This window comes from Caretta caretta, chromosome 4 (assembly GCF_965140235.1).
Source record: "Caretta caretta isolate rCarCar2 chromosome 4, rCarCar1.hap1, whole genome shotgun sequence".
Classification (NCBI taxonomy): Eukaryota; Metazoa; Chordata; order Testudines; family Cheloniidae; genus Caretta; species Caretta caretta.
Genome location: NC_134209.1, coordinates 11,719,217 through 11,746,701, shown reverse-complemented (window position 1 = coordinate 11,746,701; position 27,485 = coordinate 11,719,217). Strand labels below are relative to the sequence as shown.

Genomic DNA, 27,485 nt, shown 5'->3' with positions numbered 1-27,485 from the left:
CAGTGTTCTCCCATGCCATGACTGGCCGATTCCTTAAGGGGTTGGATTGTCTCTTCCTGTACACTAGGCCCCCTGTCCCGCAGTGGGACCTGAACTTGGTGCTGGCCCAGCTGACAGGCCACCCATTTGAGCCACTAGCTACGTGCTCCTGGTTGCACCTCTCGTGGAAAGTAGCCATCCTGGTAGCGATCAGCTCGGTGGGTCTCGGAACTCAGGGCCCGGACCTCCGAGCCCCCGTACACGGTGTTCCATAAGGATATGGTCCAGCTCTGCCCACACCCCTCGTTCCTCCCAAAGGTGGTCTCCTCCTACCACATGGGTCAGGACATTTTCCTGCCGGTCCTCTGCCCCAAGCCCAGTACGTCCAGTGAGGAGCGCTGTCTCCACACGCTAGATGTGAAACAGGCTCTGGCTTTTTACCTGGAGCAGACTAAGCTGTTCAGGAAGACTTCGCAGCTGTTCATCGCCTCGGCCAAGCGCATGAAAGGTCGGCCGATCTCCAATCAGCGGCTCTCCAACTGGATCACCTCGTGCATCCATACCTATTATGAACTGGCGGGAATCCCTCCGCTGCCAATTGTGAGGGCACACTCGACTAGGACACAGGCCTCATTGGCTACCTTTTTAGCCCATGTCCCCATTCAGGACATTTGCAGGGCTGCCACATGGTCTTCAGTTCACACGTTCACCTCGCATTATGCGATCGTCTTCCAGACCAGGGAAGATGCCGGGTTCAGCAGGACCGGACTCCGTCCCGAGAGTTTGTGAACTCCTATCCACCTCCAACAGATATAGCTTGGAATCACCTATTATGGAATACATATGAGCAATCACTCGAAGAAAAAAAGACAGTTACCTTCCACATCCCGCCCTCCTTCCCCTCTGTCGGAGTTGTCTGGCAAGAAGTAACTGAGGGTGGGGGGAGCGCTCAGCTCCCCTTATACCGCAGCATGGAGGTGCCACTCCGGAGGTCGCTAGGGGCGCTCCCCTACGGGTAATGCTAGGGGAAAAACTTCCGGCACCAGTGCACATGGGGAGCACACACACTACTGTGGAATGGACATGAGCAGCACATCTCGAAGAACACCAGTTATGGAAAAGGTAACTGTCTTTTCTCAGTGCTGAACACTGAAAAATCTGGCTCTTAATATGAGCTCTTTCTGCTGTGCCCCCACTGGCATAGACATCTAGTTCTCCTGCTGCTTTCCTCTCTGCTCTCCTTCTTTGGTAGCTGTGCTCAAGAATTCTGGTGCCGTGAATAACAGGGGGAGAGGTAAGGGAGCAGTTATATAGTCTTTCCTACTGAGGAATCTCATTGATCTCTACAGATATCAAGAGAAAGCTAAAAAGCAAAGAGGGAGAGCCGATGGGAGGAGGAAGATGTTTATACTGAAACATCAGTGTTACAGTAACAGACATGTAATAGCCTCCATGGTCTAAAGCCCTTTTGTAAGGGACTGGGCACAAGCAGTCTGGCTGGACTGGGGTCTCACATCAGGAATGGTAGTTGCTGAGCAGGAGTCGGAGGAATCACAAGAGCCAGATTCAGTGACCTAGAGTCGGGATCAGAGGCAGGCTGTGATTGGAGATGGGAGGTCAGGTGACAAGGTGAAGTCCGGAGTCACAGCAGGCCAAAGTTTGTGTGGTTGCCCAGACAACTTCCTGTGACAACCCTGGGGTTTAATAGGGCACTTGGCCAATCAGAGGGCCACAGGGTACTATCACTCTGGCTCCCTTGGGTGCTGCTTCCTGCTGCAGCTACCCTCCACAGTGCTTCCTGGCTGTAGCTTTCCATAGCCTCCTGGTGGCTCTGTGGGGAATGTTAGCCATCCCAGGTTCTGCAGACCCAGGTTCTAGTCCATGGACCCTTACATCTTTGTGATACTTTAGCAACGCAAAATATATGAAGGCTGAAATTGTAACTTACTGTCCATATCCTTCAGAAAAGCAATGGTTTGTTCCTCTGCTTATTTTCAGGCTTACCCAGAATATCTCATTACATACCAGATCATGAAACCAGAAGCTCCCTCACAGACTGCAACAGCAGCAGAGCAGAAGACCTAGTAAATGTCGAGTGGTGAAGCAAAATATGATTTAAATCTTGGACTAGATGACATTTTGTTTCAGAAAATCAATATCCTATAAAATTCATGACAACCTGGAAATAAGCTGTATGTCTTTTATAAAGCATTGCTATATTGACAAGTGTAATATGAGTAACTGATACATACTCAACTCCTACTGTTCCTTTTGAGGAAATGTTTACAAGGGACTGCCTTTTTACAACATATCTCAGGCTCATTCTCACCGCAGTTACCAAGTGTAAAACAACATTGCATTGATCTAGACTTTGGGAACATTATGCTACAAGCAGAAAACATTACCAGTACAACTCCATATGTTAAAATTTCACAGACTACTGTTCTCGTTATTTTTATTTACAGATAAATTGCATTAAACCCAGAATTTCTTTTCAGCACACAAAATTCAACTTATTGTTTAGAGAGATATTAGTCAACTATTTATTTTACTTCTTTTATATTCTGAAATTGAGCCAGAACCTTCTTAAAGATATTTTGCACAAAGTCAAGTTGGCTAAAATCATTAACAATGCAATATGAGTTTCTTATCCAAGAAGGGGCTAAGTCCAGTTCTTCAGCTTAGGGGTTTTTTGCACTTTTATGAGCAAACGTTGCTACAGGCATAACTTTAGGGTGGAAACAAATCAAGTTTCAATTTGCTGCTTTCTCTGTCAGTTTTCATGGGGAAGTATTAGTGAGCTTCGTGAACTTCATAAAGCTGCCTCTTGTGCTAGGTAAAACTTCGTGAAGCAGGTCAGTGCCCTCTGCTGACTAAAAGATAAATATCACTTTATGACTGAAAGGTTAAAAAGACTGCTGAAGTACAATGCAGACTGTGAAATGTTCTCAAGTGACAGTGGCATATGATTCAAAAGAATCCACTTTGTGAGGGGATGAAAATTAGTGGGTAAAAAGCCAGAAGATTGTGTGCAGGAGTATAAAGTGCAGTTCCTTAAAGACACACCCAGAAACTGGCTAATTTAAAGCAACAAAAATGGATTACGTTATGTTGGGTTCAACATCACAATTGAAGCGCATGAGTGATGTACAGAAAAGATACAAACATTTATTTCCACCAGTGTATAATTGGTTTTAAACATCAATTAGTGGGGACTGGGTTTATATGAGAACAAAGCCAAGCTTTGTCCTTTCTAATCATCTTCCTACAATGTTCTGTTTTTATTTTGACTGGGTAGGGGAAGGTTACTTTCAAGCATTGCTTAGCATAATATAAAATGGTTTCAAATGTCCAATACAGAGGGTGTAAATTTAACAAAAACAAAATCTTGACTTCCTTTTGCCACTTTAACTTTAGGAAGATGGTGGAAGTTGAAAAGGAAACCATTTTAAGATTCTTTTCGAATAGGCTGCATCACCGAGAGGCACTGTAGCATTTATTGTGCAATGACATTGGAAAATGTACGGCTGAGAGAGCTAGACTTTTACGAGTGCATAACAGCCAGTGATGTTAAATTGCTCGTGTTACAATTCTTGCATTAATGCCTTTTACCTCCAGAAAGTATTGAAGTGACAGGTTAGTGTATTGCCTTTCGTTTACAAAATAAAAGAATTGTCTACTTGCACAAATCTGTGAATAAAGCAATCCAAAAAAAATCTGAACAGAGATTTTCAATATAAAAACAGAAGACATTCTGCAGAGAGATTCTTGTGGAGAACAAATGTTACCACTTGTAAAATTGGGAATTTGAGGCAGACTCGCTGAACTGCACACCATCTTTTGCACTATACCTAGAGAAAAGGTTAGAAGCAGCAGTTCCAATAAACATCAAACTTTTCTTTGTTTTGCTTAAGTCTCCTGTGCCAGCACTGGACATATGGTTCTGAGTTTGGTTTTGTGACTCTAACATGCTTCGTCAGTCCAAACCAGAAGTAAGACCCAGCTGTCCCTTTTAATTAAATTTCATTGACTCAAGTTGGGTGTTTGTGTTTTGGCTATTTGTTTAATAGTGTTAGAATTCAAATGATAACAACTAGGCTTTGAAGTTTGTATTCATTTAGAGGGCTTTTTATTTTTACGTTGTTTAGTTAATCAAGGGTTGGGGATGTGCCATCCGCAGTAGTTTCAGATAGCTGTGAAAATGCATATTACCGGCCATCTCTCATTAGACATAGTTTTAAATGGTAACACAATTGTGCATCTTAGTTGAGCGAAACAGTTAACATGGGTGTAGAAGTTCAAAGCTTCACAGCTTTAAAAAAAACCCTATGCCTGATTCTGTTGTTGTTTGTGGTTTCCAATGTACTAATTGAACTAATGGCTGCTCTAGGTTTCATCTGGAGCTCTGAACTTCTAGAAGACAAAAATGTGGTCCAATATCTTTTAACTGCCAGTGTTATGTATCTAATGTTCTGTGCAGAGTAAAGGTGCTGTGTGAGGAAATCATTTGCAGTGGTTTTTGTCTTGTAAATCACTTGATTTTGTAACGGTTCAGGGCCAAAAGTTGAAGAATGCACATGCCTAGTGCACCTGCTTTAAAAGTCATTCACGTATCACAGAAGCCTAATATGGTTCTCGCCAAAAGAATAAGTAGTGGATCCTCAGCTGTTGTACATTTTCAGAGCTCCGCTGACGGCACTTGACACCACCTGAGGATCCATCCCCAAATGTCCAACCCTCTGGGCTTGTCTTCACTACTGGGGTAGGTCGACCTAAGTTATGCTCCTCTAGCTACATGAATAACATAGCTGGAGTCGATGTAGCTTAGGTCGACTTACCCCGGTGCCTTCACTGCGCTGTGTCGACGGGACACGCTCTCTGGTCGACTTCCCTTACTCTTCTCAGAGAGCTGGAGTGCCGGGGTCTACCGGAGCGTGCTCTGCTGTCGATTTAGCGGGTCGATTTAGGGGGTCTAATGAAGACCCCCACTGCATCAGGTGCAGCGACGTTGATCCCCTCATAGTGAAGACCAGCCCTCAGAGTTGCTTTCCTGAGAGTAAAACAGCTTTCTGGTGGAGAGGCCGAACGCTGTGATGGGAAGGCGAAAGCCTTTTACAAAAGGCATTAGCCAAGCAACTCAATTTCATGTCTGTTAATTCTTTAAAACAGCACCCAGTGCCTGAGCCTCGAATGTAGCCCCAGCACCTGTGTCATTTACCTACTCACGTGGCCCGAACGATGAGAATCCTCATTGCTCCAAAAGGAGGGCTGCAAATGTCCTGCTTCGAGCAGGGGGTTGGACTAGATGACCTTCTGGGGTCCCTTCCAACCCTTATATTCTATGATTCTATGTCTCAATGTCAGTATGGTGGTCTCTGAGCAAACCCATTCGCAGCACACCCAGAACACTGCCTGTCTGAACTTTTGACACCCAGCGGAAGCATGTGAGAAATTCAGAGTTCAGGGCACGTAACTGGGTTACCCAGATGAAGAAGAGCCTGAGCCTGGCCACCCCATCAGCTGAGGGTGCACAGCTTCCATTAGTGGCAGTGGGAATGGTGCATGCTCAGCGGGCAGAAGAACCTGGCCCAAGATGTTCAGATTCTAGCAGGCCTGTTTCTGGAATGCTCTCCACATTTACAGAGCCCGCTCGCCCGCTGCGTGAGCAAAATGGGAAAGGTCAGGCTTCAGGGCTGTCAACCTGTAGCATTAACCCTTTTGAGGCAACGCATTGTGAAACTTCTGGACCCTTTGTGACATGACCCTCAAAAATAGAACAACCACTTACAGTGAAAGTGCTGATTTTACTCTCCATTACTGTGGTGGTTTCAGTGAGACAGATAAATTAGGTAACTAATGTACAATACCAAAATACAATACTGCAGTCCTGAGTGCTGTAAACAAATTCTATTAGGGTAAAACAAATAAGAGCACAATACCTTTCATTTTGATTTTTTGTGTCTGCTTATCTCTACATCCCAGCTCTATTGAAAACTATTACAAACGCTGCATATAATTTTCACCATTTTGGAACACAGTTGTTTTTGAATCTCAGAAACAAGAATGTCTTTCTAAACTCCTCCGGCCTGTTCACACCTCCTGTGACCAAATCCCCTTCCTACAGAGCAGCACCACCACCGTGTGTGGCAGAAGCTCATTCATTGGTTTACTTATGGACTTGTACTTTTGTTGTTCAGTACTAGTTGGAATAAACCTAAAATTAAAATTCTGTGTTTAAAAAGCATCGTAAAGCTCTGTTTTCTGTCAACACTGGTGAGAGTGGAAGCAAATGCAGAAGAAACACTTGATGTCTGAAGATGAACCACTGCTGGAGAAAGGTTTCAGAGGAACAGCCGTGTTAGTCTGTATTCGCAAAAAGAAAAGGAGTACTTGTGGCACCTTAGAGACTAACCAATTTATTTGAGCATGAGCTTTCGTGAGCTACAGCTCACTTCATCAGATGTTTACCGTGGAAACTGCAGCAGTAAACATCTGATGAAGTGAGCTGTAGCTCACGAAAGCTCATGCTCAAATAAATTGGTTAGTCTCTAAGGTGCCACAAGTACTCCTTTTCTTTTTGCTGGAGAAAAGAATTCCCTCTCAGTCCCAGTGCAAGATCCTAAGAGTCTCTCTGCTGGAGATCGCAGGCAGGGAGAGTGTCTGCTTCCAATGGGAGTGTGAAGCCTTGTTGGATGCCAAAGCTTCATGCAACCATGTGGTCTGACAGATGCTGCAAGGAAGCTGCCCATATAGGACATTGTCCCTGATGCTGCAATTCCATTTTAGAGTCTTGTGCCAACTGCTGACCATTGTAGCTTGCTATAATATTGGCAAAATCCCTTTATTAAACCTACATTCATGGAGAGCAATGTGTACATAATTCCTTATTTTAATCTAGAATTCACATACGATTGCTAACAAAATATCACCCAAGTTTGCCCGTAACCAAATTTACACAAATTATGGAATAAAGGTCAACGAACAAGACACAGTCTAATTATTTGTATGCTCAATGACACTGACCTGGAATTGGGGTTTGGGGGAGAGTGTTTGTGGGGATCTGATCACTTTTTGCAGGAGATTTGTCTGCTTCCTTGCTGCTGTTGTGCACCCAGGTACAAGTGCGCACACAGCTCAAAAATCCAGCACATAAAGTATCTGACTAATGTCTCAAGCCCTTTTTAAAACAATACTTCAATTTTGCTGGGTAAGAAATTAGTTAACAGAGATTCATACACCATATCCTAATCCATGGTTTGTAGAGCGAGTGATTTTTGCAGTGACATAAGAACAAATGTAACCGGTGTTCTTGTTCCTCTTGAGTATGGCTCTCCTTTGCCTCTCCTTTCTCTTCCTCCTTTTTTCCTCTCCATCTGTCAACATCCAAACAGAGTTAAAATTCAAGAATTCTGCTATTCTTTGTTTCTGGACTTGAGTCCACTAACATAGACAGAACTACGGATGTTGAAGGAGTTCAACAGAAGGCACTCTGATGATATTTTAAAAAGGAAAAGCTACAGAACAGTGAGGGAGAGGTACTGTTCCCTACAAATCTGAACATATGGGATATAAGTAAAACCTACCAGCTCTGGGACATATCTGAAAAACTTCTGGAGAAAGATGAATGAGCCTCATGACTCAACAGGGGATGCCAATTATGCATTTTACATGACATGAACAAGTATACCTGAGAGTGCTTATTATCTGATTGTTTTGATACATCTGTTTCTGTCTCGCTAAATCTTTGGGTGGCAGTTTTTAGTGTTGGTTCCATTAATTACTGATTTTACTTGATTAGAGTAGTTATGTGATGCATGGTAATTTCAGTTTTTCTTAACATCTGCAGAACTTTCTTCAGCTTTGGAACCTAATAAAGGTGACCATTTTTTTTGCAACAGGCCATTCGGCTTTGTGTATTGATCTCCGATCTCTCATAGAAGGAAATCTTAGAACATTATTGTGCTTTGGATTACCTACCTTTAGTTATAACCAGTTCCTGGTTCTAAGCCAGGAAGGAGACTGTTCAGGTCTGCTTCTGGCTCCACCATGTACTACAGCATCTAGGACTGGGCAGTGTCTTTGGCAGATCCCTATATGGGTACTAAAAATACGTTGGGGCACCCATCCTTACCTTAACCAAGCCTGCCTTGGAACCAGTAGAGCACTTGGGTCCAATGGAGCAGTTGGCCCAGCCTTTCACAAGGTCTCAGTAAATACAGCTTTGATTCCTCCCATCTTGGCAGGAACAGCTTCAGCTAAGGGTTAAGCCATCCATCACCTACACTTAGTGGTGTGAGAGGTTTGTTTTCTGGCCACATTGTGACTGTGATTTGTCACCTATCAGACACTGTGGACAGTAAGATAGTGTGGCATTGGCTGAAATGCTCTGGCTATACTAACTCCCTGAGATTCATCCTATTCACCTCTGGGGTCCAGAACTCTTTCCAATTTCCAGAAGTATTCCATCGGTGCACCCCCTTCTGTGCCATGGTCACATAATCAGTAAAACTCAACCTTACCTCTGGGCAGCAAGTGTTCCATTCCATGTCTAGCTGCCGTGACTATTCTTCCTGAATGGTTCAGTATCTGTGTATAGACCAGACCCTCGGTAGAATTTGCAAATTATACAAAATTACTAAAGATAGGTTATACCCAGGAAGACCACGAAGAGCTACAAAAGGATCTCTCAAAACTGGGTGACTGGGTGTAGCCAGACAGCCAGCCCCCCCCCACCCCCCCCCAGACCAGCATTGCTGGAAACACAGGAGGAAGCCGGAACAGGGCACTTAACATATATTCCAGCACAGCCTTTGAAGCTGTGAAAGCACAGGTGTGCTGCTACAATGTGCCTCTGGGAACAGATACAACGATTAAGCTCACAGCAGGCAGAGGCCCTGTGACAGACATGGCTCTTAGCCCCTACTAAATAGTGTGATGCACACACACCAACATCCTAGGTGGGAAAATATTTACCCTGATAAAAGAAATGTCCAGTAGTCGAAACTTACTGTTTCTCTCCCTTGCAAGTGTAAACTACTCTTGCGAAAGCTGGCGTCACCCAGACAGACCAGCCTCAATTTGGCATAAGAAAGGAGAAAGAGAATAAAGGAGTACAGAGGTATAAGTAGGGGACCTACAGCACCATGATTTTTGAGTGCTTTTCACTATCTATCTGCTGGTCAGATAAGTGACAGCCTCCCAAGGCTTCTGCAGCTAAGAGGGTCCCTAAGCCTTGTCCCTTATTCGTCTTTCTGCGGAATTGAGTGACCGATCCTGGCTTGGCACCGCTGGAATCGAGAGATGCAAGGAGGGTAAGAAGCACCCACACCTGATCTCCTATCTTTAGTGTACACATATTTTGAAATAGAGCTCTATACTTTGGGATTGTGGCTTCAGTTTTGTAACTTGTTTGTGTGTGTAACATCTCTACATTTAAATAAGTAGGCACTAGCAATTTTGTAACCACATGATTAGAATCTAGCTTAATAAATTTTGGTAACCATTTGTGCATAAGCCTGACTTGTTTTCTCTGGTTTACTGTAAAGCAGCCAACACAATTAAAGAACCTCAGCCGTTTTGGCTCTAAAGCCTGGCCATTAGGTGAGAGTACTAAGAGCCTAGCGTTGAGTTGTGCCGCCTCCATGGGGCAAACTCTTGGGGCACCTGTCAGTCAATCCTGGCTGCCCGCTGCGAAGGAGCTCTGAGCTCTAGCAGTTAAAGTCACGGGTGTGGAGAGGCTCTTAGTGCTGCCATTGGGGCACCTGTCAGTCAGTATTGACTGCCCGCTGCGAAGGAGCTCTGAGCTCCAGCAGTTAAAGTCACGGGTGGTTAGGACCTTGGGGCATCCGTCAGCCTAGCCCGGGCTGCCCGCCGCGAAGGGACAGTGCGTCCTAGCGGTTAAAGTCACGGATGGTATAAACGGGCATAGCTGGCACCTCACCAAACATCCTTGGCCGTCGGCTAACACTGGGCAACAAAATGGCAGATGAAATTTAATGTTGATAAATGCAACGTAATGCACGTTGGAAAACATAATCTTAACTATACATATAAAAGGATGGGGTTTAAATTAGTTGTTACCACTCAAGAAAGAGATCTTGGAGTCATTGTGGATAGTTCTCTGAAAACATCCACTCAGTGTGCAGCGGGAGTCAGAAAAGAGAACAGAATGCAAGGAATAATTAAGAAAGGGATAGATAATAGGACAGAAAATATCATGTTGCATCTATATAAATCCATGGTACGCCCACATCTTGAATACTGCGTGCAGATGTTGTCACCCCATCTCAAAAAAGAAATAGTGGAATTGGAAAAGATTCAGAAAAGGGCAACAAAAATTATTAGGGGTATGGAACAGCTTCCATATGAGGAGAGATTAATAAGACTCGGACTTTTCAGCTTGGAAAAGATACAGCTAAGGGGAGATATGATTGAGGGCTATAAAATCATGACTGGTGTAGAGAAAGTAGATAAGGAAGTGCTGTTTACTACTTGTCATAACACAAGAACTAGGGGTCACCAAATGAAATTAATAGGCAGCAGGTTTAAACCAAATAAAAGGAAGTATTTTTTCACACAATGCACAATCAATCTGTGGAACTCCTTGCCAGAGGATGTTGTGAAGGCCAAGACCCATAACAGGGTTCAAAAAAGATAAATTCATGGAGGATAGGTCCAACAATGGCTCTTAGCCAGGATGGACAGGAATAGTGTCCCTAGCCTCTGTTTGCCAGAAGCTGGGAATGAGCAACGGGATAGATCACTTGGTGTTTACCTGTTCTGTTCATTCCTTCTGGGGCACCTGGCATTGGCCACTGTCAGAATACAGGATACTGGGCTCGATGGACCTTTGGTCTGACCCAGTAGGGCCATTCTTATGTTCTTATGTTAACTTTTGGGGCACAGTGATTTTCCTAGTGGTCAAGGCAGTCAACCATATGGAGCGTCTGGGCTAACCCACTCCTTCCCCTAAGAATAAGGACTCGAGGAGACTAGCCTTGTTCGGTAGAAAAATTTATTCGTCCTCAAGTTTCCAGCTGAGGGTGGCAAACCACCAAGCCCTGGTGGGCAGATATGACTTCAATTTGTGGGGCTCAATGCCAACGTTTGCGGACTCCCTCCAGGAGCATGATAGGAAGGAGTTTAAGGCCCTGGCAGAGGAGGGCACAGCTGCCACCAGAGTAGCCCTTCAGGCAGCCTCCGATGCCACGGGTACAGGCTGCAAGAACTATGGCCTCTGCAGTGTCCATGAGAAGGGCATCGTGGCTCCTGTTATCTGGGTTGTCCAGCGAGGCACAGAGCTCCCTGCAGGACCTCCCATTCGACACCAAGGCCCTGTTCACGGAACAAACAGACGTGAAGTTACACAGTCTCAGGGATTCCCACACGACATTAAAAGACTCTTGGTCTCTATGTCCCCGCCCCGGCCAGGACCAAGTTCAAGCTGCAGCAGGCCCCAAGTCAGGCCACCGACTCCAGATACGAGCCCCCTTACAAAAAATCAGGGGACTATAAGAAGCTCCCACAGTGGCAGTCTCGGCCTGGGCCCTCCAAGGACAAGCAGGTGGGTAAGTGTCAGTTTTGATGGGACGCCCAGGGACGACTTACCAATTTGTACCAGGGATCCACCCGACCTACCTTTCTCCAACCGTCTATGTACTTTCCTCCCAGATTTCAGAGTGGTAGCCGTGTTAGTCCGTATCAGCAAAACGAATGAGGAGGACTTGTGGCACCTTGGAGACTAGCAAATTTATTTGATCATAAGTTTTCATGGGCTAAAACCCACTTCATCGGATGCCTGCAGTGGAAAATACAGTAGGAAGATGTGTATATATACACAGAGAACATGAACAAATGCATGTTGCCATACCCACTATAACGAGCGTGATCAATTAAGGTGGGCTATTCTCAGCAGGAGAAAAAAAAACCTTTTGTAGTGATAATCAGGATGGCCCATTTCCAACAGTTGACAAGAAGGTGTGAGTAACAGTAGGGGGAAAAATAAACATGGGGAAATAGTTTTACTGTGTGTAATGACCCATCCACTCACAGTCTTTATTCAAGCCTAATTTAATGGTGTCCAGTTTGCAAATTAATTCCAATTCAGCAGTCTCTCATTGGAATCTGTTTTTGAAGGTTTTTTTGTTGTAATATTGCAATTTTTAGGTCTGTAATCGAGTGACCAGGGAGGTTGAAGTGTTGTCTGACTGGTTTTTGAATGTTATAATTCTTGACATCTGATTTGTGTCCATTTATTCTTTGGACACAAATAAATGGATACATCAGATCTCTCAATTACAGACCTAAAAGTCGCAATATTACAACAACAAAAAAACTTCAAAAACAGACTCCAACGAAAGACTGCTGAATTGGAATTAATTTGCAAACTGGATACAATTAAATTAGGCTTGAATAAAGACTGGGAGTGGATGGGTCATTACACACAGTAAAACTGTTTCCCCTTGTTTATTTCCCCCTACACACACTGTTATTTTCACCTTGTCAACTGCTGGAAATGGGCCATCCTGATTCTCACTACAAAGTTTTTTTTTTCTCCTGCTGATAATTGCCTACCTTAGAATCATAGAATATCGGGATTGGAAGGGACCGCAGGAGGTCATCTCGTCCAACCCCCTGCTCAAAGCAGGACCAATCGCCAATTTTTGCACCAGATCCCAAAATTATTTCATTAGTCTTGTTACAGTTGGTTTGACAACACCCATTGTTTCATGTTCTCTGTGTGTGTATATATATATATATCTTCCTACTGTATTTTCCAGTGGATGCATCTGATGAAGTGGGTTTTAGCCCACAAAAGCTTATGCTCAAATAAATTTGTTAGCCTCTAAGGTGCCGCAAGTACTCCTCGTTCTTTTTCCTCCCAGTGTGGTTGCTGCTGACCTTGGACTGATGGGTCCTCAACACCATCTCCCAGGGCTCTACCCTCCAGTTTCTCTCTACCCTACCTGCCCTTCCTACCTGTCCCTCTTCAGGGACCCCTCTCACAAGAACTTGCTCGAGCAAGAGGTGAGGCGGTTCCTTCACTTAGGGGCAGTGGAGGTGGTACCGGCGGAGTTCAGATACAAAGGGTTCTACTCCCACTATTTCCTTATCCCGAAGGCCAAGCGGGGCTCAGGCCCACCCTGGACCTGTGAGGCCTGAACCAGTACATGGTAAAGCTCAAGTTTCACATGGTCTCTCTGGCCTCCATCATCCCCACCCTGGATCCCGGAGACTGGTATGCCGCCCTCGATCTCCAGGATGCGTACTTCCACATTCACATATTCGAGGGCCACAGGCGTTTACTCCGCTTCATGGTAGGACAGGAACACTACCAGTTCACCGTCCTCCTGTTTGGCCTCTTAACGGCTCCCAAGGTCTTCACAAAGCGTATGTCTATGGTAGCGGCCTATCTCAGGCGTCGTGGGGTCCAGATTTTTCCCTACCTCGACGACTGGCTGGTCAAAGGCAGTTCCAGATCACAGGTACAGGACCACGTAGCGCTCCTCCTGTCCACATGCACCACACTGGGGCTGCTGGTAAACAGCACCAACCCCCCATTGCAGCGAATAGCATTCATTGGTGCGATTCTCAACGCAACATCGGCCAGAGCCTCCCTCCCACTGGACAGGTTCGACACCTTGAGGGAGCTCATCGGTGTGGTCACAAGGTTTCCCGTGATGACCACCAGGGCATGCCTCCAACTCCTGGGCCATATGTCGGTGTGCACGTATGTCACGCCAGACTCAGGGTGCGGCCTCGACCACTGCCAACCCACCCGGACCTTGTCTATCAGGACCAAAGTTGCTGCCTCCACCCCAACCTAGCAGCCCTCCACCGCATGGCATGGTTGCTCAATGGTTAGGCCAGGAGGAGAAGACCTGCTTGGAGAGAGTCCAGTGTGTCCTCCTGGAGAGCAGGAGGCTCTCCACATGCCAGGCCTAACTGGCAAAATGGTCTCGGTTTTCCCAGTGGCTGCCCCGATCCATCTTATTCTGGATTACCTCCTTCATCTCAGAGCCCAGGGCCTAGCGCCATCAGAGTGCATCTGGCAGCTATATCAGCCTTCCACCCGCCAGTACAGGGCCACACAATATTCTCTCATGCCATGACCAGTTGAGTCCTTAAGGGCTTGGACCACCTCTTTCCTTATGTTAGACCCCTGGTCACTCAGTGGGACCTGAACTTGGTTCTGGCCTGGCTAACAGGACCTCCATTTGAGCCCCTTGCTACATGATCCCGGTCCCACCTCTTCGGGAAAGTAGCCTTTCTTGTGGCAATCACATCTGCTAGAATGGTCTCAGAGCTCCAGGCCCTGACCTCCGAACCCCCGTACACCGTGTTTGCCGGGGGGGGGATAGCTCAGTGGTTTAAGCATTGGCCTGCTAAACCCAGGGTTGTGAGCTCAGTCCTTGAAGGGGCCATTTAGGGATCGGGGGAGTTTGGGATTGGTCCTGCTTTGAGCAGGGGTTGGACTAGATGACTTCCTGAGGTCCCTTCCAACCCTGATATTCTATGATAAGGTCCAGGTCCACCCACACCCTTCGTTCCTCCTTAAGGCAGTCTCTGCCTATCATATGGGCCAGGACATCTCCCTGCCGGTCCTCTGCCCCAACCCCACACGTCTAGTGAGGAGCACCGCCTCCACATGCTAGATATGAGAGGGGCCCTGGCTTTTTACCTAGAATGGACTAAACCATTCAGGAAGTCTACACAGCTGTTCATCACCACGGCCGAATGCATGAAGGGCCAGTCTCCACTCAACAGCTCTCCAGCTGGATCACTTCCTGTATCCGTACTTGTTTCGACCTGTCTCGACAAGGGCGCAAGCCTCATGGGCTGCCTTTCTGGCTCATGTCCCTATTCAGGACATTTGTAGGGCTGCCACATGGTCGTCAGTTGACACATCATCTCGCGTTATGCGATAGTCTCCCAGGCCAGGGAGGATGCCGGGTTCGGCAGGGCAGTGCTCCGTCCCGAGTGTCTGTGAACTCCTACCCACCTCCAACAGATTTAGCTTGGAATCATGTATTGCGGAATACACATGAGCAAGCAGTAAAAGAAAAGACATCTCAAAGAGCACCAGCTACGGAAAAGGCAACTGCGTTGCTCATGTCCTTTCCACAACCCGCCCTCCTTCCCCTCTGTTGGAGTTGTCCGGTAAGAAGGAGCTGAGGGTGTGGGGAGTGCGCAGCGCCCCTTATACCGGGCCATGGAGGTGCCACTCCAGGGGTCGCTAGGGGTGCTCCCCTACGGGTACTGCTTGGGGAAAAACTTCCAGCACCGGTGCACAGGGGGAGCACGCACACTACTGTGGAATGGACACGAGCAACACATCTCGAAGAGCACCGGTTACAGAATAGGGAACTGTCTTTTATCGCCCCTCTCTGCACCCAGTCCTACAGTCTTCTGCCTTTTGTCCACCAGCCAGCAGCCACTGATGCCCCCAGTAAGCACAGTGCAGAATCTGGAGAAGACGCTGCAAAGCCTCCGCTCAAGTGGTGTCATGACTTGCAAATGGACACATGGGAAGCTGATGCAGCAGGGAGGGTGGAATGGGGACAAGGATGTTGTGGCTGCTTAAGGATAGGCCTGAGCTGGCCATGGAGGAGGGGGAAGGTACCCCATCACATGTCACGACACGGTGGGAGAGCAGCTCTGCAGCCCCAGTGCTTCCCCTCGTTGGGTGGGGAGTGGGCCCAGCCTCTTCTCTCCACCCTCCTGCAAGCCTGTAAGGTGGCCCAGCAACAGGGCGTGGACAAGGGGCCACCGAGGCACCAGTCACAGGTCAGTCCCTGCTGGGGCATCAGGGGCCAGTGTTGCTCCTGGAGTGGACATGCCCATGTTGACAATGGTGTCTGTGCCTTTCCTCTGGGCGGAAAGTGTGCAGGGCTCCGACCTACCCCTCCACCTTCAGTGCTAGCTGGTTCTTACTGCTGTGGGCAAAAGAGCCCAAGGTTTCCACAGTCACCAGTTCCCCTCGCAGCTTTGCGGAAAGTGAATTTCAGGCACGTGCACAGGAATTCGCAGCTAGAGTGTAACTGGGCCCGTGCACGTCTCCCGGCCGAGAAGGGCTCGGGGAAGCCGAGAAGGACCAAACCAGAGAAGCTACCAGTCCTAGCACATAAATACCACAGCTCTGCCCATGTGCCATGCAGCTGGGGGAGCACAATGTCCCTGGGGAATAAACCTCAGGGACACATCCCAGGCTGCTCCTGGCCCTGCTGCACACAGAAAGGCCGTGTTCGGTGACGAGCCAGTCGGGCAGGCTCCATGCTGTTCCATTCCGGCCACGCTGCTCAGCATATGAGTGTTCATAAAGGTGACGCCATAACCCCTGCTTTTCCCACAGCTTATCATGCTGCCGTTTTCCATGTGCCATTAACTCCCCTTTTCCGCCCAGTGCTTCTAAAGTAGCCTGTGAACAAGACGAAGGATTGGTCTCAGCACTCCCCAGGCTGCCAACCCTGGTTTCCTCTCCCGCATCCCACCGCTTGCAGGGCTGAGCTAGCGACTAAGCTGGCCGCTCCAGTTTGGTGCCTACAGGGTTGTCTACACACCCGTGCCCCGGTTTAGTTAAACTGATACAAGCTGTGTAGTTGTTTCAAATGGGTGATTTCCGTTTAGCGCAAACCAACTCATAATTAACTTAAGCTAAATTAAAGTAAGCCTAGTGTGAGCTGAAATAATGATCAGTGTAGCCTTTTGCACTGCTTTAACTGTATCAATTCCTCTTCTCCCTTACCACTAGTGTAAACCAAGCTCCACGGGTGCCCATCAGGCACCTCGGAGGCTGTGGTGGTCTTTCCACAGCTGAAGGGCCGTGGGGGGAGTAGCAGAACTACTCACAGCTGTGTCGTAAGCAGCTTTCCACCGGCCATCCCAATGACTCAGGGCCGGCTTCTGTGGCAGGGCTGAGCTCTGCCCTTGTCTGCTCTGGCCCAGCTGCACTCCTTGTCAGCGATGGGTTACTGTTGGAGGTCGGGGTGTGAATAACTACAACTAACCATGTAACTGATTAAAATTCTATCAGTTACATGGTTAAACGTTTAACCGGGGAACTGGGGGTGCTGCAGCACCCTCACGTTTTAGGTGGGGCTCCACTGGGGACTGAGGCTGCTGGCCCCATGCCCAGGGCTCTGCTACCTACAGCCGGGTCCCGGCCCAGTGCAAGTGAGTGAGGGTGGGGGAGAGCGAGCCACTGAGGGAGGGGGAACGTAGTGAGTGGGGGGTGGGTCCTTGGGGAAGGGGTGGGGCTAGGGTGTTCAGTTTTGTGCCAACAGAAAGTTGGCAACCCCACTGCTGCCCCCCCCCCAACCCGGGGTTCTGCACAGCGGAGGGATAGGACCCCGGCCACGGGCAGCAGAGCCCTGGACATGGAATGGCAGCTGGGACCCCAGGCACACCGGGATGCCAGGCGTGGGGCAGCAGCTGGGACCCCGGGCACGCCTGGATGCCAGGCGTGGGGCAGCAGCTGGGACCCCGGGCGGAGTTTAATCATTAACAGAAACTGATAAGTATCAAGAGTATCAGTTAACCGGTTAAACTTTGACATCCCTAGTTGAAGGGTGATATCTGCAGCAGCCTCCAGGGGACTAAATCCTTGGGAGGGAAGCAGGCTAATCTCCAGCGCTAGACAGCCATAGCCCTTGAGAAAGTTGTCCCTGGTTTCCTCTGCCACCTGTAGGGCCAGTTCTTACTCCCCTCGTGCAAGGAGCAGGTGGGGAAAACGCAGCTGTGTGCTCATCACCTGTGCCTCTGGCCTGGGCCGCTAGCAGGGAAAATAGACCCTCCCACCCCCTGCCCCTGGCCAATGCTGGAGCTGATTGCGAAGGATTGGATGCTTGCTCAACTGGATTCTCAGACTGGACCCCTGACTTGTGAGCCAGAGTTCGAGTTACGAAAGCCTCACCCTCTGCAACTGTTCCCTATGCATCAGCATTTCATCATCCCAGCTGGCACAACGGGCCTTCAGGCAGGGGCTGGCCAGCTGGAGTGTCATAGAATAGACAGGTTTCAGAGCAGCAGCCGTGTCAGTCTGCAGCCGTAAAAAGAACAGGAGGATTTGTGGCACCTTAGAGACTAACCAATTTGTTAGAGCATAAGCTTTCGTGAGCTACAGCTCACTTCATCGGATGCATGCAGTGGAAAATACAGTGAGGAGATTTATATACACACAGAACATGAAACAGTGGGTGTTACCATACACACTGTAACCAGAGTGATCACTTAAGGTGAGCTATTACCAGCAGGAGAGCGGAGGGGGAAACCTTTTGCAGTGATAATCAAGGTGGGCCATTTCCAGCAGTTGACAAAAACATCTGAGGAACGGTGGGGGAATAAACATGGGGAAATAGTTTTACTTTGTGTCATGACCCATCCACTCCCAGTCTCTATTCAAGCCTAAGTTAATTGTATCCAGTTTGCAAATTAATTCCAATTCAGCAGTCTCTCCTTGGAGTCTGGTTTTGAAGTTTTTTTGTTGAAGAATTGCCACTGTTAGAACCAGAGAGATTGAAGTGTTCAGTGACTAGTTTTTGAATGTTATAATTCTTGACGTCTGACAGACATTTCTGATCTACTTACACATTTGGAGTTTCAGATAAGTAGGGCTGAAGTATGATTTGATGTTTTTTCATACTTTTGTTTTAAAGCTGCTTAAAGCATCGCTGCTCTGTGTCTCCCCTCTTTCCCGGAGAACCACAACACACAGACAAAGGGAAGTTTTTTCCCCATTTTAAAAAGTTCTAGCCCTCCCATTGGCTCTTTTGGTCAGGTGCCCACTCCTTTCCCTTTACCTGGGGAACTTTAACCCCTAACAGGTTAAGCAGCCACCCAGTTATAGCTAACTGGCTGGCTGCATGTCCCTAAAAGGGACCCTCTCCGCCCCCGCTCTTCATTTATCATAGCAGCTAAGGACTGGGCTGGATTGGAGGGGGCTGCCTGGCAAATAGGGGTTCAGAGCTGGCAGCAGGAGCAAGGGGGATTGGAGTTGATTGGGACACAGGGGGCTGTGTGAAGGCGGGGGGGGATAAGAAAAAAGCTACATGGAAGTGGGTGACAGTGCTGGTATTTTTCTCCAAGCACCAGCTCCTGGAGCCAGGTGATTATGGGAATCTCGCTGCTCGCAGTTTAAAACAGCTGCTGTGTTGTGTGAGTGCAGAGCAAGGATTGACCCTGGGCTTAGAAACCAGGAGGCAAATGAACCAGCCCAGCACTGCTTACTGGTGTTTAACTCATGATTTTTAGTCCAATATCTCGATTGTTTGTGGCCTGATGTGTGGCCCTTAACTGCTTGGGGCTGGTCAGGCCTAGGAGCCCAGGGCAGGCGATGCCTTCCACCACTCCTGGGAGGAGTGAATGAGAGGGACCTGCTTGTTCTGCCCATTAACCATCACCCAGCTCCCCACTGCCCCCTCCCCCATTTGAGAGCGCACTGCCAGGGATGTGGTCTGCTTCCTGCAGTGACACAGGCTCTGTGCACCAGGGGTGTGCCCTCTGCTGCGTTAAGCTTCAGCTGCCCTTGTTGGGGCAGGTGTCTGTCTATGAGGTGGCATTGGGGTGAGCACCCACCACCCCTGGGTTTTGGACAAGCTGCTTTGTGCCTCAGTTTCCCCACCCATGTCTAAGGTCTAATGCCCATGTCCCTGGCATGGCAAGCTGTATTCATCAGTGGCTGCAGTGTGCTGGAAATATACTGCAGCATTTACCAGGGTGCTGGCACCCCCATGAGAGACATTCCCTTGCTACACAGTGCTGCCGCAGGGTTCCTCCGCCTGCGAGCGCCCTGCCCCAGCCATTCCTGGCCTCCCCCCGACCAGGGCTGTTACTGGGGAGCTGGGATGTCTAGGACTGGCTTGAAGCGCTGGGTGTCTGTGCAGCATCCAGGGCTTGACTGGTGAACCTTTATCGGGGCTGCGACTATCCCTCAATGGGAGCCAGATCACAGGCGCCTGAAGGGAAGAAAGCCACTTTGGCCTCAGGCAGAAATGCGGACTTCTCCAGCCTGACCGGGGGAGGGATAGCTCAGTGGTTTGAGCATTGGCCTGCTAAACCCAGGGTTGTGAGTTCAATCCTTGAGGGGGCCATTTAGGGATCTGGGGCAAAAAATTGGGGATTGGTCCTGCTTCAAGCAGGGGGTTGGACTAGATGACCTCCTGAGGTCCCTTCCAACCCTGATATTCTATGATTCTATGACCCTCCTGCTCCCAGTGCGGGCCCAGGGTTACTGCTCCTGCCAGCTCCCCCCAGCCAGTGCCCACTTTCCCCCCCTCCAGGAATGGCCCAGGCTCCCTGCACAAAAGGGGTTAATTTGGAGGCCTTGCAATAGGGTTTCTAATTTCTCCCAGTCTCATTTGGACTCGTGATTTTTGCACGTTCCTCCCTTTGCACCGTTCTCCTCAGCGCCCAGCCCCCGCACTGCCCCAAGAGGCCTCTGCCAAGCTGACCCCTGATTGCACTGGCTCTGGAGAAGCTCCAGCACCAACCGGGCGTTAAACCCCCGGGAACGGTGCCTCAGGCCCAGCCAGCCGGCCTGACGCGCACGGCCATGCAAACACGCGCCGGGCCAGGCTGGGAAGGGGGAAGCAGCGCAGCCTGGAGCCCCGTCCCGCCTGGCCAATGTGCCTGTGGCGAGCATCTAACACACGAACTCATCGCTTTGCTAAGCTGACTCTTCCCAGTCTTCCTAATTGCCCTGCTACGGCAGCTGGGCCATGCCCCAAGCACGGGCATCACACGGCTTTGCGCCTTTTCCAGTTCTAACACAGGGCGTCAGTTGAGGGGACCAGGCCGGCAGGTAGTAGTCAAGGTTTTATAGCGGGGCAGCACACTCCTGTCTGCTTTTATTCACTCGCTCTTTCCCAGTGGGGCCTAACTTTCTGGTAGCGGGTTTGCCTGCTGCTCACCAGTGGCTGTTTTCAGGAAAATGCTCCCCGCTGACAGCAAGAGCTCTGGAGAGTTGGGATTAGTTTTTCCAGCATGCATTACTTTGCACTTAGCAACGCTGAAGTAAGTTCAGCTGCCATTTTTTGTTGCCCAGTCATCCACGTGCGTGAGAGCTCAGTTTTCGACTGAACCATCTTGAGTAATTGTCTATCGGCTACAAATTTTGCCACTTCACCGTTTACACCTTTTCCTAGACCATTTACGTATATGTCGAACAGCACGGGTCCCAGTACAGCTCTGGAGGGGACACCTCTCTCTCCACTGTGTTAGTTATACCCTTTGTTTCCTAGCATCTAACAAGTTACTGAGCCATGACAGACCTTCCCTCTTAGCCCATGACGGTTTACTTTGCTTAGGCGCCTTTAGAGAAGGACCTCTTCAAAGGCTTTCTGAAAATCCAAGTACATTAGACCACCTGGCTCATCTTCGGCCACAGGCTTATTGTTGTTATTATTCTGTTAAGCTTGGCTTAACAGTGAAATCTTTGCTGATCTTAAACACAAAAAAGAAGCTTACAAGAAGTGGAAGATTGGACAAATGACCAGGGAAGAGTATAAAAATATTGCTCGGGAATGCAGGAGTGAAATCAGGAAGGCCAAATCACACCTGGAGTTGCAGCTAGCAAGAGATGTTAAGAGTAACAAGAAGGGTTTCTTCAGGTATGTTAGCAGCAAGAAGAAAGTCAAGGAAAGTGTGGGCCCCTTACTGAATGAGGGAGGCAACCTAGTGACAGAGGATGTGGAAAAAGCTAATGTACTCAATGCTTTTTTTGCCACTGTCTTCACAAACAAGGTCAGCTCCCAGACTACTGCACTGGGCAGCACAGCATGGAGAGGAGGTGACCAGACCTCTGTGGAGAAAGAAGTGGTTCGGGACGATTTAGAAAAGCTGGACAAGCACAAGTCCATGGGGCCGGATGCGCTGCATCCGAGAGTGTGAAAGGAGTTGGCGGATGTGATTGCAGAGCCATTGGCCATTATCTTTGAAAACTCGTGGCGATCGGGGGAAGTCCCGGACGACTGGAAAAAGGCTAATGTAGTGTCCATCTTTAGAAAAGGGAAGAAGGAGGATCCTGGGAACTACAGACCAGTCAGCCTCACCTCAGTCCCTGGAAAAATCATGGAGCAGGTCCTCAAGGAATCAATTCTAAAGCACTTAGAGGAGAGGAAAGTGATCAGGAACAGTCAGCATGGATTCACCAAGGGCAAGTCATGCCTGACTAATCTAATTGCCTTCTATGACGAGATAACTGGCTCTGTGGATGAGGGGAAAGCGGTGGATGTGTTGTTCCTTGACTTTAGCAAAGCTTTTGACATGGTCTCCCACAGTATTCTTGTCAGCAAGTTAAAGAACTATGGGCTGGATGAATGGACTATAAGGTGGATAGAAAGTTGGCTAGATTGTCAGGCTCAATGGGTAGTGATCAATGGTTCCATGTCTAGTTGGCAGCCGGTATCAAGTGGAGTGCCCCAAGGGACGGTCCTCAGGCCAGTTTTGTTCAATATCTTCATAAATGATCTGGAGGATGGTGTGGATTGCACCCTCAGCAAGTTTGCAGATGACACTAAACTGGGAGGAGAGGTAGATACGCTGGAGGGTAGGGACAGGATAAAGAGGGACCTAGACAAATTAAAGGATTGGGCCAAAAGAAATCTGATGAGGTTCAACAAGGATAAGTGCAGGGTCCTGCACTTAGGACGGAAGAACCCAATGCACAGCTACAGACTAGGGACCGAATGGCTCGGCAGCAGTTCTGCAGAAAAGGACCTAGGGTTACAGTGGACGAGAAGCTGGATCTGAGTCAACAGTGTGCCCTTGTTGCCAAGAAGGCCAATGGCATTTTGGGATGTATAAGTAGGGGCATTGCCAGCAGATTGAGGGACATGATCGTTCCCCTCTATTCGACATTGGTGAGGCCTATCTGGAGTACTGTGTCCAGTTTTGGGCCCCACACTACAAGAAGGATGTGAAAAAATTGGGAAGCGTCCAGCGGAGGGCAACAAAAATGATTAGGGGACTGGAACACATGACTTATGAGGAAAGGCTGAGGGAACTGGGATTGTTTAGTCTGCGGAAGAGAAGAACGAGGGGGGATTTGATAGCTGCTTTCAACTACCTGAAAGGGGGTTCCAAAGAGGATGGATCTAGACTGTTCTCAGTGGTAGCATATGACAGAACAAGGAGTAATGGTCTCAAGTTGCAGTGGGGGAGGTTTAGGTTGGATATTAGGAAAAACTTTTTCACTGGAATGCGTTCCCTAGGGAGGTGGTGGAATCTCCTTCCTTAGAAGTTTTTAAGGTCAGGCTTGACAAAGCCCTGACTGGGATGATTTAGTTGGGGATCGGTCCTGCTTTGAGCACGGGGTTGGACAAGATGACCTCCTGAGGTCCCTTCCAACCCTGAGATTCTATGATTCCCTCAAAGGACTCTAGTTGATTGGTGAAGCTTTACAAAAGCCGTGTTGGCACTGCTTCAGCGTAGCATTCATTGATGTAGGTGATCGTTTGGTTTTGTTATTTAATATAATGTCTCCCAATGAGCCTGGTACTGAAGTGAGACTCACCAGCCTGTAACTGCCAGGATTGCCTCTGGAGCCTTTTTTAAAGCTCAGCATTTGATTAGCGAGCTGCCAGTCGTCTGGTACATGCGATTTAAGTGATAGGTTACATGCCACAGTTAGTAATTCTGCAATTTCATAGTTGAGTTCCTTCAAAACTCTTGGGTGAATCCCCTCTGGGCCTGGTGACGTACTACTGTTTAGTTTGGCAATTTGTTCCAAAACTATTTCTACTGGCACCTCAAATTGAGCCAGTTCCTCCGAACTGGCAGTAAAAACAATGACTCTGGTGGTGATTCCTGCTCCCCACCCATAGCTTCTGCAGTGAAGCCTGCTGCAAATTATTTGTTGTCCCTAGCAAATTGCTGTTCACATTCCTTCCTGGCCTAATTGTACTTTAACACTTGACTTGCCAGAGTTCATGCTCCTTTCTATTTTCCTCAGTGGGATTTGACTTCCAGTTTTTTAAAGGATGCCTTTTTGCCCCAAACTGCCTGTTGTACTCTGTTTAGCCGTTGGGGCATGTTTTGGTCCTCTTATTTGTGGTACACATTTAGTTTGAGCCTGTCATGTGGTGTTTTTAAATAGGCTCCATTCAGTTTGCAGGCATTTCACCTTTGTACCTAGTCCTTTTCATTTGCATTTCACTGACTTGTGCAGTTCCTCTTTTTGAAGTTAAATGCTACTGTAGGTAGGTTTGTTTTATATGTTACCCCATACAACGGTGTCACGTTTAATTACATTATGGTCACTATCAACAAGTTGGTCAGCTATATTCACCTCTGGGACCAGATCCTGTGCTCCACTTAGGGCTAAATCAAGAATTGCCTCTCCCCCTGTGGGTTCCAGAACTAGCTGCTCCAAGAAGCTGTCATTAACATGGTCTAGACCTTTTATCTCTGTATCCAGTCTTGAGGTGACATGTTCCCACTCCATAGGGGAAATCCCCGAGTATTATTGTTTTTCTGTTTTTGTAGCCTCTCTAATCTCCCTGAACATATCACAATCACCAGCCTGGTCAGGTGTTCGGCAGCATATTCCTACTGCTCTACTCTTCTTGTTCAAGCATGGACTGTCTATCCATAGAAATTCATTTGTCATTTAACCCTATGTGACTATATATACACACCACTCCTCCACCAGCACACCCTACTGTCATTCTGAGAGATTTTGTACCGCTGGTACCATGTCTCATGGATTTCCCTCATTGCACCAGGTTTCAGCAATGCCTATATCTCAATATGTTTCAGAGCGGTAGCCGTGTTATCAGCAAAAATAATGAGGAGTCCTTGTGGCACCTTAGAGACTAATAAATTTATTTGGGCATAAGCTTGAAGTGGGTTCTAACCTTAGTCTCTAAGGTGCCACAAGGACTCCTCATTATATATCAATAGCCTCATTTAATGTCAAGCTCTATCTTAATATTTAGACTGCTAGCATTTGTACAGCGTGTCAATAGTGAATTGCTTATCTTTACATTATATTTAAATTGACTCTTTTTTGGTTAACTGTCCCTCACTAGTGCCTACCTGTCTTTACCCTCTTTACTAAGAGAGAGTTCCCTTTTAATCAATCCTCCCCTAAGGGATGTCTCTGTGCAAACCATGCATTCCTCTGCACCTGTCGGCTTTTCCCTAGCCCTTAGTTTAAAAACTCCTCTATGTCAACACCCCTCTTTCGTATACCGTTGGCTCATCCACGTATTGAGACTCTAGTTCTGCCTAACTGGCTTTGCACATGGAACTGGAAGCATTTTAGAAAATGCTACCATAGAGGTTATGGACTTTACTCTTACGTGGAAGCCTGAATTTGGCCTCCAGGACCTCTCTCGTACATGTAGGTACCGGCGATGTAGCACAACCACTGGCTACTCCCAGCACTGCACATGTGTCATAAATAGAAAGGGAAGGGTAAACCCCTTTAAAATCCCTCCTGGCCAGAGGAAAAACCCTTTCACCTCTAAAGGGTTAAGAAGCTGGGATAACCTCGCCGGCACCTGACCAAAATGACCTATGAGGAGACAAGATACTTTCAAAAGCTGGACGGAGGGAGAAACAAAGGGGGTGGGTGGCTTTTCCCGGCAACAGAAAAGGAATGGAGTTTTAGAATTTAGTAAGTAATCTAGCTAGATATGCGTTAGATTCTGTTTGTTTAAATGGCTGAGAAAATAAGCTGTGCTGAATGGAATGGATATTCCCGTTTTTGTGTCTTTTTGTAACTTAAAGGTTTTGCCTAGAGGGATTCTCTATGTTTTGAATCTGATTACCCTGTAAGGTATCTACCATCCTGATTTTACAGAGGTGATTCTTTTACTTTTTCTTCTATTAAAATTCTTCTTTTAAGAACCTGATTGCTTTTTCATTGTTCTTAAGATCCAAGGGTTTGGGTCTGTGTTCACCTATGCAAATTGGTGAGGATTTTTATCAAGCTTTCCCCAGGAAAGGGGGTGTAGGGGTTTGGGAGGATTTTGGGGGGAAAGACGTTTCCAAGCAGGCTCTTTCCCTGTTATATATTTGTTAGATGCTTGGTGGTGGCAGCGATAAAGTCCAAGGGAAAAAGGAAAATAGTTTGTACCTTGGGGAAGTTTTAACCTGAGTTGGTAAAAATAAGCTTAGGGGGGTTTTCATGCAGGTCCCCACATCTGTACCCTAGAGTTCAGAGTGGGGAAGGAACCTTGACAACATGTCTGTCTAGATGTCTCGAGACCTGCAACCTTTGCACCCGGCACGCAATTCACAAGGCGGTTCTCCTGGTCATCGCAAACCCAACTATCCTATATTTCTAATAATTAAATCCCCCATTACTATTACCTGTCTTCTTACTAAGTAGGGTACCCTTCCCGGGGGGGGGGCGTGTCCTCACCGACATCATGGGTCCCTAGAATGGTCCCAGCTCTGGGATCATTTCCTTCACTCCAACTTGATTCTCTCCTTCCCTGAGACTTTCATCCTTCTCAACAGCACGGGGGCGGCCAGACGGGGGGTGGGACCTGCTCTACCAGGTCCCAGAAAGTCTTGTCTATGTATCTTGGGCTGCCTAAGCTTCTCCAGTTCATCCACTGGGGCCTCAGGAGCCGGCACTGTTTCTGAGGGCCTGGGGCTGCTTGCACCATGCACACACGCCACCTGCCCACAAGGCGGGTAATTGTATCTGCTGCATTCAGTGTGATTACCTGGATAGCCTGCTCTCTGCTGCTGGACTTCTGCCTGCGTTACTTTTACTTGTGCCAGGTTTCTGGGGGGTGGTTTAGAGTACGTTTGTATCTGCCTCTCCACACGCCCTCACAGAATTCCTGTCTGCTAGCGCCTCTTCTCTCTTAGGAGCTGGCTTTTTAATCCCCTGTGCTCCCCAGGTTACCTTCTCCCCCTTCTCAAGGGATCCTAAAAGGGTTACAGTTCAAAGGATAGCAGTGTAAGCGGGCGCAGACTCACCCGGCAGCACCTCCTGCTGGTCATCTCAGGGAATTAGCATCCAGCCTCCAGAGCATCTCCTTCAGGGCGGTGTCTCACCGCCCCGGCCCCTGTGTCCTTATCTTGGGTACTGCCCCCTGGTACTACCCCCCACAGTTTGGAGTCTCCCCCTCCCAGGGGAGCCCCCACCCACTATCCCCACCTTGCCTCAGTCTTAAGCTACTGCCAGTCACCACTCAGTCCCCGCTCCCTGGGACTGCAGTATCAGCCACTCATCACAGGTGAGGGGATTTAGACCTGCTGCTTCTGCCTACCCATGGCTGCCCCTGCAACCCCAGTACCTAATAGGCCTTCCCAGGCCTACAGCCTGGGGCTTTCCTAGGCCCGAGCCTCCCAGCTCCCTTGGCCTTCCCCAGCCCTGCTCCCAGTCTAGGTACCCTGCTCAGCACCTTGCAGCCAGGTCCCTCTCTCTCTGAACTAGAGAGAGTCTCTCCTGGAACTTCTGGCTCAAAGCCTTTATAGAGTCAGCTGGGCCCTGATTGGGGCATGGCCCCCAGCTGCCGCCACTTCCCCCAATCAGCCAGGGTTTTGCT

The 27,485-nt window shown here is 48.2% G+C and overlaps 1 protein-coding gene across 1 annotated transcript in view; it reads left to right on the top strand.

The window, feature by feature from the left end:
* Nucleotides 1-4,482, top strand: part of TNKS (tankyrase) — a 278,284-nt gene extending 273,802 nt beyond the window's left edge. Inside the window, exon 27 of the mRNA XM_048846834.2 lies at nucleotides 1,978-4,482. Within this exon, the coding sequence (XP_048702791.2) occupies nucleotides 1,978-2,064 (87 nt within the window). The 3' untranslated portion in view covers nucleotides 2,065-4,482. The remainder of the gene's footprint in view (nucleotides 1-1,977) is intronic.
* Nucleotides 4,483-27,485: the final 23,003 nt, after the last annotated feature.